At 65.2% G+C, this 14,018-nt stretch overlaps 2 protein-coding genes across 2 annotated transcripts; one reads left to right on the forward strand and one right to left on the reverse strand.

The window, feature by feature from the left end:
- Positions 1–183: 183 nt before the first annotated feature.
- FLII (FLII actin remodeling protein) lies at positions 184–9,183 on the reverse strand. The gene is made up of 30 exons (XM_082772810.1): positions 9,052–9,183; positions 7,746–7,856; positions 7,021–7,092; positions 6,822–6,902; positions 6,497–6,582; positions 6,188–6,349; positions 5,972–6,075; positions 5,711–5,886; positions 5,468–5,625; positions 5,304–5,388; positions 4,975–5,122; positions 4,724–4,857; positions 4,433–4,645; positions 4,167–4,346; positions 4,012–4,094; positions 3,855–3,929; positions 3,529–3,612; positions 3,271–3,442; positions 3,093–3,197; positions 2,746–2,937; positions 2,457–2,645; positions 2,215–2,354; positions 1,896–2,121; positions 1,605–1,759; positions 1,431–1,491; positions 1,215–1,343; positions 1,016–1,122; positions 795–900; positions 636–701; positions 184–513 (listed from the first exon to the last, which is right to left on the reverse strand). Exons 1-30 carry the CDS (start codon positions 9,112–9,114, stop codon positions 379–381), a joined length of 3,798 nt encoding a protein of 1,265 aa, XP_082628936.1. The 5' UTR covers positions 9,115–9,183; the 3' UTR covers positions 184–378.
- Positions 9,184–9,280: 97 nt separating this feature from the next.
- MIEF2 (mitochondrial elongation factor 2) lies at positions 9,281–13,614 on the forward strand. The gene is made up of 4 exons (XM_082772879.1): positions 9,281–9,345; positions 9,743–9,893; positions 10,286–10,463; positions 11,226–13,614. The coding sequence occupies exons 2-4, from the start codon at positions 9,750–9,752 to the stop codon at positions 12,278–12,280; spliced, it is 1,377 nt and encodes a 458-aa protein (XP_082629005.1). The 5' UTR covers positions 9,281–9,345; positions 9,743–9,749; the 3' UTR covers positions 12,281–13,614.
- Positions 13,615–14,018: the final 404 nt, after the last annotated feature.

Genomic DNA, 14,018 nt, shown 5'->3' on the forward strand with positions numbered 1-14,018 from the left:
GGTTTTGGGGGGCTCAGGGGATGGGGTGGGGGGTTTTTGGGGCTCAAGGGGGGCGCAGTGAGAGCCTGGCACAGCGGGCGGTGACAAGTGCAGCCTTTATTGATACCACACCAAGGGGCTGCCCCCCCCCTCGAAGCCGGGGGGGCGGCCCCCCATCTCCTCAGGACAACAAAAAGGGGGGGGGGGGGAGCCCCTCGCTGCCCCCCCCCCCCCCCCCCGGTGCTCTTCAGCAAAGCTAAAAGGGGGTCCCCAACGCGCGGGGAGCTCGGGGACCCTCCGTGCGCCCCCCGTAGCGGGATGGGGGGGGACGGGGACAGCTCTGTGCTCCCCCCCCCTGGCTGAAGCAGGCTTGGGGGGGGTCGGGGGGGTCCCCAGGCTTTATGCAGGCGGCTTGCGGAAGGCGCTCCAGGCGTGGAAGCAGCGGGTGAAGGGCCAGGGCTCGTTGCCTTTCCGCACCAGCCGCAGCTTGCGGGGCCGTGCGGGGTCCTTGGAGCGCATGTGCTGGATGTAGACCTAGGGCAGAGCACGGCACGGCTGTCCCTGGGGGTCCTGGGGGGGTGTTTTGGGGGGTCCCTGCCCCCCCCCCCCCTTTTAGGGTGCCAAATGCTGCCCCCGAGCAGCTCGCTGGGCCCTACCTGGCAGGCTTTGAGGCTCAGCTTGATCTCCACCTGGCTGGTCTGGGTGCCCACCCACATGTAGACCTGCAGGAGGGGCGCACGGGTCAGGATCCAGCCCCCTTCCCCTCCCCGAGTGTCCCCTGACCTTGGGGGGGGTCCCCAGGACCCCCAGCTCACCTCCTGCCCGTTGTCCAGCAGCATGATGTCGTCGTCGGCCAGGTCGTCCTGGCAGAAATCGGAGCACTTCTCGGACACGGCGAAATAACCCTTCTCGTTGGAGCACCTGCGGAGACCCCGTTAGCACCCCCGGAGAACCAATTTTGGCCACAGGATGCCCCAAAATGGGCACAGCTGGGGAAGGGGCTCGCCCCAAACCCCCCATCCCCTCCAGGACCCACCTGAAGAGCCGGGAGTGCTTCATGTACTCGGCATCCTCATCGTAGGGCTTCTGGCTCCCGATGCCCACCCAGAAGAAGTTTTCGGGCTCCTCTCCCTCGTTGATCACCTGCGGGAGGGCAGGGGCAGGGCTGAGCCCCCCCAGCCCTCGGTAGGTTGGTGCTGAGCCCCCCCCCGAGCCCCCCAAAATCCCCTCCTCACCTGCTTGCTGTAGGAATCGTCGAACATTTGGTTCATGATGTCCTCGGCCAGCTTGGCCTCGTCGGGGTCGGCTGCGCGGCCCACCCAGGTGTAGACGATGCCCTGGTTGTCCGTGCTCTCAAAGGGGACCTGGGGGCAGCGGGGCAAGCTCAGGGCTGCCCGGGGGGGGACACAAGGGACCCCATAACCCCCCCCCCCGATGCCACCAGGAGGTACCTTGAGGATGAAGCAGAACTCAGAGTTGAGCAGCCCGGCGTCGGTGTTGATCTGGATGCACCTGGGTGAGGAGCGCAAGAGGGGGCTCAAGGTGGGTTGTGCCTGTCCGTACGCCCCCAGGCAGCACCCATGGGTGCCAGCCGGCCCCCCCCAGGGGCTGTTGGGGGGGCTGACCTGGTGCAGAGGGCCCCGCCGTTGGTGCGGATGTGGTAGAGGCTGGGCTGCGGCAGGCTGGCCTTCTCCTTCCTCTTGCCCCGGTGGATGACGAAGCGCCGCTTGAAGTGCGAGAGGAACTTGGGGTTCTCCTGCTGCTGCGTCATGCGCACCACCTGCACGGGGAGTTGGGGACACGAGGGGCGTGGGGTGACCCCAAAAAACAGCCCACAGCCGGCTGTGGGCTGCCGGGCCCACCCTGTTTGTGTGTGTGTGTGTGTGTGTGTGTGTCCCCCTTGGCGCAGGGCTCACCTCCAGCTTGCCGGGGAAGAGGCTCTCAAATTTCTTCTGCAGGCTGAAGGTGAAGGTGAGCCAGCCCATGTTGGAGGCCTCGCGGCCCTGCCAGAAGTAGACGATGCACTGGAAGTCTTCCTCGGGCTGCTTCTCCTCGTCCTCCTCCTCGCCCTCCTCCTCCCCTTTGCCGTCGCCCTTCTTCTTCTTCTCCTCCTCCTCCTCGTACTCCACCGGCACCCAGTACCTGAGGGCAGGGGCAGGGGGTTGCAGAGGGGATTTGGGGAGGATTTTTGGGGGGGATTCGGGGGCTTCACGGAGGGGCCAAGCCGGGCGTTACCTGCAGAGGAAGACGTAGCAGTCGTGGGTGTGGAAGTGGCCGAACTCCTCCTCAGGCAGCCGGGCGAATTTCTTGCCCTCCAGCACGAAGCCCTCCATGCCGTCCAGGTCCTCGTTCCACTCCTCCATCAGCTGCTCCGCCTGCGGCCCCCAAAAAACTCGCTCAGCCCCCAACCCTATTCCTGGGGGACGTTTTTTTTGGGGGCGAGGACGGACACAGGGGGGCAGCCCCTTCAGCTTTACCTCGCTCAGGGGCATGGGGGGCTGGCGGGGCAGGAAGAGGGCGGTGAGGTCGGCCTTCATCTGGTCCTTCTTCTCGGCGTCCTTGCGGACCTTGCCGGCGAGCCCCCCGTCCTGCAGCACCGTCTCGGCGTTGCGGGTGTAGTCCACGCGCAGGACGTCGTCCCAGTTCTTGAACTTGGACTTGAACACCTTAACCGGGGGTGTAGGATGAGGAAAAGGGGAGCAGGGCCCCGTGCCTCTCCACCCCCCCAAAAAAAAAAAAAAAAAAAAGGCTCCGTGTCCCTCTCACCTGGCACTCGGTGCCCTCCAGGTTGCGGGTGACCATGGCGTGGCGGGGCCGGTGCAGCATCCCGCACAGCTCCTGGCTCAGCTTCAGCGCCGCCGCCCGCACCAGCCGCGAGGATTTCCTCCCGATCCAGATGAAGACGTCGGACCAGCAGTCCAGGATGTACACGTTCTTGGTGTCCAGCAGGCTCTGCAGCTGGAGGACCCACGGGGGAAAAAGGGCTCAGCACCCTCCCCGTATTTCGCGCCGGGGTCCCCGCTGCCCCAATCTGCCTCTGTGCCGCTACGGGGGTGCGAAACCAGTCTCACTGGTCAGACTGGGAGAGCCTCCCCGCCCCGTCCCGCTCCTACCAGGCGCATCTCCGGCAGCAGGTCGGCCTTCAGCCTCTTCTTGTGCTCCACCGACAGCTTGTAGTTGATTTGGGGCAGCTCCAGGTAGCCCAGCCCCAGCCCCACCTGCGCAGGGGAAGGGGCAGGGGTGAGGGCGGCCGCGGCACCACCACGGACCCCGGGGTTGGCGGCACCTCACCTTGTACAGCTTGGGTTTGTGGGGCTGGAAATCATCGGGGACGCAGGGCCGGATCTCCTCGGGCTGCCCCCCCAGCACCTCCCAGAATTCGGGGGTCTCCTGGCCCTGGCTGAGCAGCGTGATCTCCGCCTTGCCCTTGCGCTCGTTCTTGTTGATCTTCTCGGCGAAGAGCCTGCGGCAGGGACCGGGTGAGGTGGCAGGATGGGGTGAGGTGATGGGCTCACCCCCCTGCACCCCCGGGACCCCAAGCAGCCCTACCTGGCCTTGGTGGTGCTGCTGAGCGTGGCCTGGCTCCCCCGCCACACAAAGAGGTCGAGGCCGTGGTCCAGGAGGAACACAAAGCTGGAGGGCACACGAAACCAGGTCAGGAGGAGGCAGTGGGGGGTGTCCCAGCGCCCTCCCCACCCTTGTGGGGCTGGGGTCTGTGGCTGGCGGGGCTGCCAAGCAGGATTTGGACCCACATCCTTGCAAAAAAGGCGCTGACACAGCCAATTCCCACCCCAAAGCTGCAGCCACGAGGTCTCGGCCGGACCCTGCCGCCTTCCCAACGCCCCCCCACTATGGGGACCCCGCACCCTGCTCACCGGGGGTCCAGCGACGTCCCTTTCAGCGCCACGGGCTCCAGCTTGACGTTCTTCTTCCCGTAGACACGGTACAGCCTCGAGGAGAGGTGGGTGAGTGAGACGGGGCCTTGCCAGCCCCCCCCCCCAGTGCCCCAAAACCGCCCGTCCCCGGCGCTACCTGGTGACGTACTGCGTGTCCTCCACCGTGAAGAAACCGCTGGCCGTGCCGCCCTCGATGTAGGAGATGTCGTTGTCGAAAACCTAAGAGAAAGGAGGCGGTGAGGGTGGGAAGTGAAGGGCTGGGGGGGGCTCCGAGCCCGGGGTTGGCCCCACCTGGAGGAATTCGTCGCTCTCGTCGCCCATCTCCTCCCGCACGCTGCGGCACTCGGCGCCCAGGTAATTGCGCAGGTTGACGGCGTGGATGGCGGAGCAGGCCTTCTTGTCCAGCGTGGCCTCCTGCCCGATCCAGTAGTAGATCTCCCAGTTGAGGGAGCCGTTCTCATCCAGGAAGGTCTGCGGAAGGACGGAGGGGGGTGAGACGGGTCGGCCACGGTCCCCGTTTGGGGACGCGGGGGGGTCCCTGGGTCCTCCCCGGGTACCTTGAGCACGATGTAGCAGTCGGCCTCGTAGAACTTGCCGTGGAAGGCCTCGTCCACCAGCGTGGGCACGAAGTTCTCGATCTGCCAGACGCAGAGGCCGGGCAGCTGCCCCACGTCCTCGCTGAAGAACTCGGAGTAGTCCAACTGGGGCTTCTCCAAGCCCTGGTCCCAGCGGCGAGCCTTCAGGTCCGGCGCCTTCGCCTCCCCGCTCTCCTGCGGGGACGGGGAGGGGGTCACCACGCTGCCAGGCACCTCGGGAGGGGCTGGGACCCTTCTCCTCCCCCTCCATACCTCTATCTTCTTGTTTTTTTCCTGCGCCACGTCCGACATCCCCTTCAGCACCTGCTTGGCTTGGTCGTCCTGGGCAGAGTCCTTGCGCCGCCGCAGCCGCATCTTGCGGGCCAGGGGGTCCTTGGTGCCGCTCCCTGGGGACAGGGGACGGGGTGAGAGGCAGCCGAGACCCCCCCAAAATCCCAGCACGGGGCAGGTTATGGGATGAGGCTGCTTCCCTGGGGGGTTTTCTCCCTCCCTGCCCCACTTGCCTGCCGCGGCAGCCGCCACGGTGGCTGGGGAAGCCCCGGCCAGGCGGAGCTGGTTCTGCAGGGAGAAGTCGATGTTGTACCACTCCGCTGCCCGGTCCGCTGGCTTGGGGGGCATCACCAGGTTGGGGTTCTCGCGCACATCCAGGACCTGCCGAGGACATGGGGGGGCAGAGCTCGGTGCTCTGAAGCAATGGGGTGGGTAAAAGGAGTCCCGAATCCACCAGGCGCCCGGGCTGAGCCGCTTTGCGCCGTCGACCCCAAAAACGCCGTGCCCTCCCGTCACCCCATCCCACCCCACAACGGGGCTGCGGTGGGTCGTGGGGTCTCACCTCCACCTCCGTCAGGAAGTGGATGGCCTCCGGCAGCGTCACCAGGCGGTTCTTGTTCAGCACCAGCTTCCTCAGCTTCGTGCACCTGCGGGACGCGGAGACGCTGAGCCCGGGGCGCAGGTCCCCCGGGACCCTCTGTGCCCCCTCCTGGGGATTGTCCCCACCTGCAGAGGCTCTCGGGGATGAGCTCCAGGTTGTTGTTGGCTGCCATGAACTCCTCCAGGCTGGCGAGCTTGCCGATGCCCGAGGGGATCCCGTCGAAGTCCAGCTTGTTGGAATTCAGGTAGAGCTTCTTCAGCTTGGTCAGCTTGCAGATGGCAGACTGGGGAAGGAGGAGGCGGCGGGGTGAGGGACGGGGACACGAAAAAAAGGGGCAGGGACGTGGAAAAGGGGTTAGGGGCACTCACGGGCAGGGAGGTGAGCTGGTTTCGGGACAGGTTGAGGGTTTCCAGCTGGACCCACTGGTCGATGCAGAGGGACAGCTCCGCGATCTGGTTGCTGCTCAGGTTGAGGCGCCGCAGGCTGCCCAGGGTGTAGAGGCACTCGGGGACGCGGCTCAGGTCGTTGCAGGACAGATCCACGTCTAGGGGGGGATAAAAAAGGGATGGAGACCCCGGCACGACCCCCGGGGTGGGCAACAGAGCCCCGAGGAGGGCAAGCAGCCCCACCTGCCAGGTTGGCCAGGCCCTCGAGGCTGGTGGGCAGGTTGCTCTGCGTGCGCTGCGTGTTCCTCAGGTGCAGGGTCTGCAGGGCCGTCAGTGCCGGGAGCTGCCTGCGGGACACAGAGGGGACACGGGGTAGGGATGGCACCGAGGCAGGGCTCAGCACAAGCCCCGAAATTGTGGGATCCAGCCCCCCTCCCCCCAAAAAATACGGGGCCGTACCGGAGCTGCGCGTGCAGCAGGGGGTTGTCGTTGAGGATGAGGGTCTGGAGGTGCACCAGGCGCCGCATCTGCGGGGGGAGGCTCTCCAGCTTGTTGTTGCTCAGGTCGAGGTACAGCAGGTCCGTTAGGTTGATGAAGAGCTGGTTGGGGATGGCCTCGATGCTGCGGGGACACGGGGACATTCGGGGTGGCCCCGGGATCTGGAACCAACCCCGGATCTGATCCGAGGAGGGAGACCCGGAGCGAGGCGGGGTGAGGGATGGAGGGGGCCCATTTTTGGGGATTTTGGGGAGCCCGGCGCAGCCCCACCTGTTGTGGCCGAGGTTTAGGACCAGCATGTTCTTGGCGTTCTCCAGCTCCCGGGGGCACTCGGTCAGCTGGTTGTAGCTCAGGTCCTGGGGGAGCAAAGGCAGCGGGGTGGGGTGGGGTGGGGTGGGTGCCCCCCGTCCCACCACCACCACCACCCAACCCCGAGGACAGGGAGCATCCCGGGGACCACGCTGCAACGGGGATGCCCCTCAGCCCCATTACGCTCCCCAAAAGGGAACAAGGGGATGTTGAGGGGTGGGAGCAGGACCGGGAGCTGCTGTCAGCCCCGGGGAAGGGCGGCGTGGGGGGGGGGCTCTGCGCCTACCAGCACCGAGAGGTCGTCCAGCTGGAAGATGTCATCGGGGACTCCCGAGTTCTTCAGGCTGTTGGCACGAGCCACGATGGCCTTGGAAGGGGAAAGAAGGGTTGCTGCAGCCTCCGGCAGGGCTGGGGATGGGTTTTGTGCGCCCCCAAAGCACCGGGGGGTGGCTGAGAGGTGCCTGGGGGGCACCAGGGACACTCACCCGCAGGCAGGGCAGGCCGGAGAGCTCGCCGTGGAGCGTGGTGAGGTTGTTGTGGCTCACGGAGAGGTGCTCCTGCGGGGAGTGGGGAGGGGGAGAAGAAGGGGCTGAGCCCTCCAGGGCTTGGGGTGCTCACCTGCAGCCCCCCAAACCCAGCCCCCAATTCCTGGACGCGCTTTGCACGGGGTGATGCAGAAAGGGGCAGACAAAGGGGTGGCAGCGAGGCAGGAGGAGGACCCCGGGGAAGCTTTGCTGCCCCCCGAGCATCACAAACACCGCTCAGAGCCCCAGGCACCCCCAGCACGGTGCCGAGGGCTCAGGGCTGTGTTTAAGGCACCCTCCTCGGCTGGCACCGACCCTGCGGTGGCCGTGACGTGGCCAAGGCACAGCTCAGCCACGAGCCACACCAAGAGCCCGCTCACACCAAAAACGAGCCGCCCAAAAAACAAAGCCCGGCAGCTGCTGCCTTTTTTTTTTTTTTTTTTTGCTAGAAGATAAAAGGGCCAAAAAACCCCATAAGGCTCCCCCCTTCCCTTTTATTTAAGGGCAGAGGAGCTGAGTGGGGTTTCTGCTTTGGATTGCTACGAAACCGAGGTGCAACCCCGCACGGATCAGCCTCGGCCCCGCTCCCAACACCTCCCGCATCCGATTTCAGGCACGCGCCGCAGCTCAGCCCTATTATTAGAGGTGCCATGGGGGCGACGAGCCCCGGCCCCCCAGCCTCTCACCAGCTTCTGGAGGGCGGCGAGCTCCTCGGGCAGGTAGCAGAGCCCCGTGCGGTTCAGCTTCAGCCAGCGCAGGCTGCTCATCGCCTTCACGTGCTCCGGGAAGTAGCCACCCTACAGGGAGCGGGACGGTGAGAGAGCTGCCTGCCCCATGGGGTTTATGGGGACACCCCGCTTTGGCCCTAGGGTGGTGGGGGGAGGCTGGGATTGATCAGCCCTGTGGGTTCTGGGGGCTGGGATTGCCTAACCCCGTGGGATTTGGGAGCCAGGATCACCCAGCCCTGTGGGATTACCCAGTCCTATGGGATTGGGATCTGGTGGGCCGGGATCACCCAGCCCTATGGGATCAGGATCTGGGGGCTGTCACTGCCCAGCCCTACGGGATTGGGATCTGGGGGCTGTCACTGCCCAGCCCTACAGGATCAGGAGCCAGGGGGTGGGATCATCCAGCCCTATGGGATCTGGACCCAGGGACCATGATCGACCAGCTATATGGCATTGGGCCATGGGGGCTGTGATCACACAGCCCTATGGGATCGGGGGACCAGGATCACCCAGCCCTATTGGACTGAGATCTGGGATCTGTGATCGTCCAGCCCTATGGGAACGGGACCTGGGTGTCTGAGATCATCCAACCCTATGGGATCAGGACCCGGGGGATGAGATCACCCAGCCCTTTGGGACCTGGGGGCTGAGATCACCCAGCCCTTTGGGATCAGGATCCAGGGGCCACGGTCACCCAGCCCTATGGTATTGGGACCAAGGGGATGTGATTGCCCAGCTCATTGGGATCAGGATCTGCAGTCTGGGATCACCCAGCCCTATGGGATGGGGACGTAGGGACTGTGATCGCCCAGCCCTACAGGACCCAGGGGCAGGTATCACCCAGCCCTATGGGATCACCCAGCCCTACGGGATTGGGACCCGGGACCTGGGATCTCCCAGCCCTATGGGATTGGGACCCGGGACCGGGATCTCCCAGCCCTATGGGGTCACTCAGCCCGATGGGATCGGTCCCAGCCCTATGGGGTCACCCAGCCTTATGGGATCGGCACCACCCCCGCTCCCTCCCAGCCCTCCAGGCCCTACTCCCTCCACCCCTCCGTGCCCCACCCGGTGCAGCCCACCCCCCCCGAACCCCTCCGTGCCCCAAACCCCCAGCACCGCCCCCCCCACCCCACCACCGCCACCGGGGGGACCCCTCCCGGTACCCGGGGCCGGGCACCCCGGGGCCTGGCGGTACCCTGCGAGCCGGCCCCGGGGGCAAGGAGCGGGGCCGGGGCCGTGCTCCCCCCGTTGCCCCCCGCACCTTGAAGTCGTTGCCGCTGAGGTCGACGCCGCGCACGAAGGGCAGGACCCCGGTGGCCGCCATGGCGGCGTTGGGGCGGAGCGGGCGGGCGCTAGGACCCGGGAGCGGGGGAAGCGGCCGCTCGCCCTCGGCTCCCTCGGGTTCCCGCCCCCAGGCGGTGACGTCAACGCAGGAGCCTCGCTGCTATTGGCTGCGCCGAGGCGCGCCGGGTGCTGCGGGCGCGCCGGCGCGCCGCCACGCGCCGCTCTGCGGGGCTACCGGGGGGTTACCGGGGGGTTACCGGGGGGCTACGCGGTGAGTGCGGAGCTGGGGGGGGGGGACACACACAGGGCACCGGCACGGCTCGGGTTGGGGTGCGGTGCCCACGGGGAGCCCCCCACCCGGCTGCCCTCCCCCGGTAGCCCCCCGCAGCGGGGGTCTCCCCAAGGCTCAGCCCTTCCCGGGGGTCCCGGTGGAGCCCCCCCCCCCCCCCCCCGAAATCCCCGTCCCGTTCCCAGCCCCGCTGTCCCCTCCCCTGCTTGCGCAACGGCCCCGGAGCCGCACCCGGGGTGACCCTTGGTCGGGCCCAGCGTTTCGGTAGCCCGCTCGGCCTCCCCGCTAGCCCCCCGGTGGTTGCCCCCCGGTGGTTGCCCCCCCCCCCCCCCCCGGTGCTCGCCCCCCGGTGCTCCGTTGTCCTTCGTCCCCTCCGCAGGTTGGCCATGGAGTTCACGCACAAGCGGGGCAAGCGGCAGGACGACAGCGGGCTGGGCAGCGTCCTCGACCTGCTGCTGGCCAACGCCAGGCTGGTGCTGGGTGTCAGCGGGGCCGCCGTGCTCGCCATCGCCACGCTGGCCGTCAAACGGGTGAGGATGGTTGGGGGGGCTTCGGGATGGGGCTACCGGGGATGCCCAACTCCCCGGCCACATCACCCGGAGACGGGCTGTGGGGTTGCGCCCTCAAGCAGTTTGCCCTCTTTGCTGCTTCGTTTGAGGGGTTTGGGGTGCCGCGTCCCTTCCAGGAAGGTGTCCCAGGTCTTATTCCTATTTGGATACCTCAATGTTTTCCCTTTAAAAATCTGTAGGTGGCTAACGTGCATCTTTCTGGCTTCATAAATCTAATTTTTTGGGCCAGTAGGAGCCCCGCACACAGCTGTGCTTACCCACGTGTATCAGAGGGGCAGTTGCCTTCTAGTTTGGGATGAGGTGTGGGATTTTTTTGGGACCTCGCACACATCCCCTCCTGTCTCTCCCTCCAGCTGATAGACCGAGCCACGAGCCCTCGCGATGACGGCGATCCCAAAGCCGAGCAGAAGACCCTGGAGGAGAGCTGGCAGGACTTGGCCTTGATCAAAGCCACACAAAAACTTCCCAAGAGGCAGCGAAGGGAAGACCTCAGCGAGCCCCTGCTCCCCCCGGCTCCACCACCGGCACCAGGTGATGCTCGCGGTCAGGGCGCCGGGCTCCAGGGGTGAATGAAGATCACCTTGATGCTCTGGGGCCGCCTGCGTCTGTGCTCCCGGCTGCCTGGGAGCACCACGTTATTTTTAGCTCCGTGGTCGGAAAGCTGACCCGATTGTGCCTTCCTCTGTGGGAGGCTCCCGAGCCGCGGCCCCTTTTTTGGCAGTGCCTGTGCTGTTCGCAGCCCGGGTGGCTCAGCCAGCCCGGCGCGGTGCAGGCTCTGCCTGGGCTTTTTTTGTTTCCCGTTGAACAATGCCTGTTTTTTTTTTGGGTCAGCTCCGTGCAGGGAGCAAGGTGTGCTCGTGGACAAAGGCTGATTTGCCTGGCTTGGTGTGGGGCAGGTCCTGAGGTGCTGTGCCCCGATCAGGATTGTTGGCAGCACCATGGTGATCCGGCAGACACCAGGGCAGGGCTGGGGATGCCAAAGGGTGGAGGGGACAAACTGGGGCTGAGGCTTGCAGAGGGCCCTGGCACTTCATCCTGGCCTGGCTGCTGCTGCTTAGCCTGGGCTGCCCTCCTCTAGCACCCCTGGGTGCTGCTGGGTTTTGGGGTTAGAGCCCCAAAACTGCTTTAAGGCGCTGTTAAGGTCAGAGTTCTGCGTGGTGCCCCTCTCGGCGAGCTCAGCCTCACCTCTGAAGGCTGAGGGCTGCACTTGGAGCTCCCACTTTCACCAGTCACTGGTGCAGCTGATCTGCCCAGAGCCGTGACTTTTTCCTTAGCCCCATCCCCTTCTTGCAGAGCCCAGGGCTTGCCCGGCACCTCCGGAGCCTCCTCAAGTGGAATCCATCCCCCAGCGCTGCCTCACGCTGCAGGAGAAGCTCCTCTTGCACCACAGCAGCCTCCTGGCCGTGCACGAGGCACAAGCAGCGTTCGGCCGGCAGCTGGCCCGCGGCATCTGCACCGAGCTGCAAAACTTCCTGAGGAACAAGTGCCCGGAGCTGCCTTTTGGCAACCTCTTCCTCAGCGGTCCCCTGCTCGACGGCCTCGGGGCTCTCGCCGCTGACCACGTCCACTTCATGCTGCCCGTGGTCCTCGACGCCGCGCTCTGGAGCCTCATCCCGGGGGAGGACACGGTGGTGAGAAACCCCCGGTACTGGCTGATCAAGAGGAGGGCCCTGGAGTATTTCCCTCGGGGGTGCAGCCCCTGGGATAAGTTCCTGGTGGGCCGCTACCTCTCCTCCAACGCTCTCAACGAGACCCTGCACAAGCTGCTGGTGGCTTCCATCAACTGGCCGGCCATCGGCAGCCTCCTGGGCGGCCTCATCCGCCCGCTGGTGGCCTCCAGGGAGCTGAGGCTGGAGGTGAAACACGAGGAGATGGAGCTGAGCATCGCCCTCTTCCCCGTGGTGGAGATGGACGGCAGGGTTCTGCTGGCCGCTCCTCCCCGGGGCTTGGTGGAAAACCTCTGGCTGGAGAGCTTCGGCAGGGCGGAGACCTCCAAGGTGAGGGAGCTGGATGCTGGTGATGCTGGAGCCCGGCAGTGTTGCCTCCGTGTCTTGAACAACGTCTGCAGGAGCCACCCTGCCCTGCACAGACTGAGCGGCAGCCCCTTGGTGCACGTCGTGCTGCACCTCAGCGCCGCGGGGTGGGACTGGGCAGAGGGCAGCCTCGCCGCCCGCTTCCAGCAGGTGCTGGAGGAGCTGGTGGGCTACCTGGAGCGAGGCGTCCTGCCCTCCTACTTCAACCACAAGGTCAACCTCTTCGGCGAGCTGCTGGAGGAGGAGGTCGAGGAGATGGGCTTCTTGCTCTACAGGGCGGTGGCCGAGCCAGAATTGCTGCTGGGGGAGAAATGAGCGCTGCCTGGGGAGCCCCCCACCCCACCCAGCGTCGGGTGTGCCCCCTCTGCCTGCTGCTCCCTGCCGTGGGTTGTGATGCTTCTAGTTGCCTAGTCGGTAAGAGGCCAAGTTCTTGCACTTTATGAACCAAACTGTTTCTTTTTCTGAGCAAAACGTGCCTGAGAAGAAGAGGGCGGGCGGCGGCGTAAGGAGCCTCTTGCTGCGAGGCTCTGCCTTAGCCAGGGGGAACCCAGCCTGCGCCTGGAGTACCTAAAGGCGAGTCCCCTCTGCTGGGAGCCACCACGGGGCAAGTTTGGCCTCTGGTTTCCAGCAAACTGTCTGTTCCCAGCTGCCAGGCTCCCCTCGTGCTCTGAAACTGAGACCTGAGCGGGGCCGAGCTTCCCCTGCCTCCTGGGGCAGCCCCTTCCCTTGGGAGGGAGCTGGAGAGGTTTGGTCCCTTGCTGCTGCTGCAAACCTCAGGGTTTGGGGCGTCCTGGGTGCTGTGTGGGTCCTTCTGCCAGCACCCAACGTGTTCTTCCAGTGCCATGCTGCTGGGCTGGGCTGGGAGCCTCGTCCCTCGCCCAGGCTGGGATGTTGCCAGAACAAAATAAAGCCCAGGGGATGCCCGCACGGCTCTCTGGGCACTGCAAAGTGTTGCTGGAGTGAACGTGACTGCAGGGTTAGTTGTTGGAAAGCCTTTCGGCTGCCAAATGGGCAAGCTCAGCCCTACCTGGTGGTTGTGCCCGAAGGAGGGGCTCTGTGCCCCTTTCCTGGAGCCGCTGTGGGGTTGGAAGGGTGGTGGCAGAGGAGCTGCGGGCTCCTGGGTGGCACTGCCAGCGTCTGGGTGTGTACTGGCTGCTCTAACAAGTCCCCTCCGGCCTGTCAAGTGACCTTTCCCTGCATGTTTTGCTGCTGTCTTGGTGTCCTGTTCTCCTGGAGCCTCATGGCGTGGGGCAGGAGGGGACGGGAACGATGCTTGGAGCAGAGTGCTTGCAAGAACTGCAGTGGCTCCTGCTGCTTTTTACGATGATGTTTTGTTGGAGTGTTTTGTTCTTTTTTCCCCTCGGAGGGGCTGCTAATGGGCTTTGGCTCCGGCCGCAGCCCAGGTGTGAAGGAATGCACCCCTGTGTTTAACGGGGAGAGCGGTGCTGGTTTTGCACACTGGTGGGGATGGAAAAATCCTACGGACTTCAACGTGAGCACCTGCTGTGGTTCAGTTTCCTTGAGTTATCTTGTTTATGGGAGGGAAAGAAAACAACAGCTGTGTTTCCTCCCGGCCTGAAGATGAATCTGTTCCTCCAAACCACTTCCCAAGCGTTAGCCGTGAGAATAAACCCGCACTGTGTACCCTGGTCCTCGTCTCAGCTCTGTTTTGTCTCCTCTCCCCTGATAAGGGCTGAAGCTGTCCTGGAGTGCCGGGCTGTGGTGCGAGCTGCCTGGTGGTGCTGAGCTCGTGCCGTTTCCCTGCTGGCTCTCACCACTCCCTGAGCACCAACTGGGGCTAAACCAGTAAAGCTGGTAGCAGCCGGCGCCATCAGCAACGCTGAACCTGCTGCCTGTGTGCTCTGCAGACGTTTCCTGCTGCCGGTGCCGTTTGGAGGCTGCTGCCAGCTCAGTGACTGCATCACAGAGCCTCGTAATCCTGTTATTTTCGCCACCGGGTCTGTATTTTTAGGCTACAGCTGTTAAGAAGGGGGAGCGAGGGGTGCAGGGAAACGCAACGTGAATTCTCCTGACCTTCCTCTGTAGCTGTAGG

Source organism: Aythya marila (assembly GCF_965140915.1).
Source record: "Aythya marila genome assembly, chromosome: 15".
Taxonomy (NCBI): Eukaryota; Metazoa; Chordata; class Aves; order Anseriformes; family Anatidae; genus Aythya; species Aythya marila.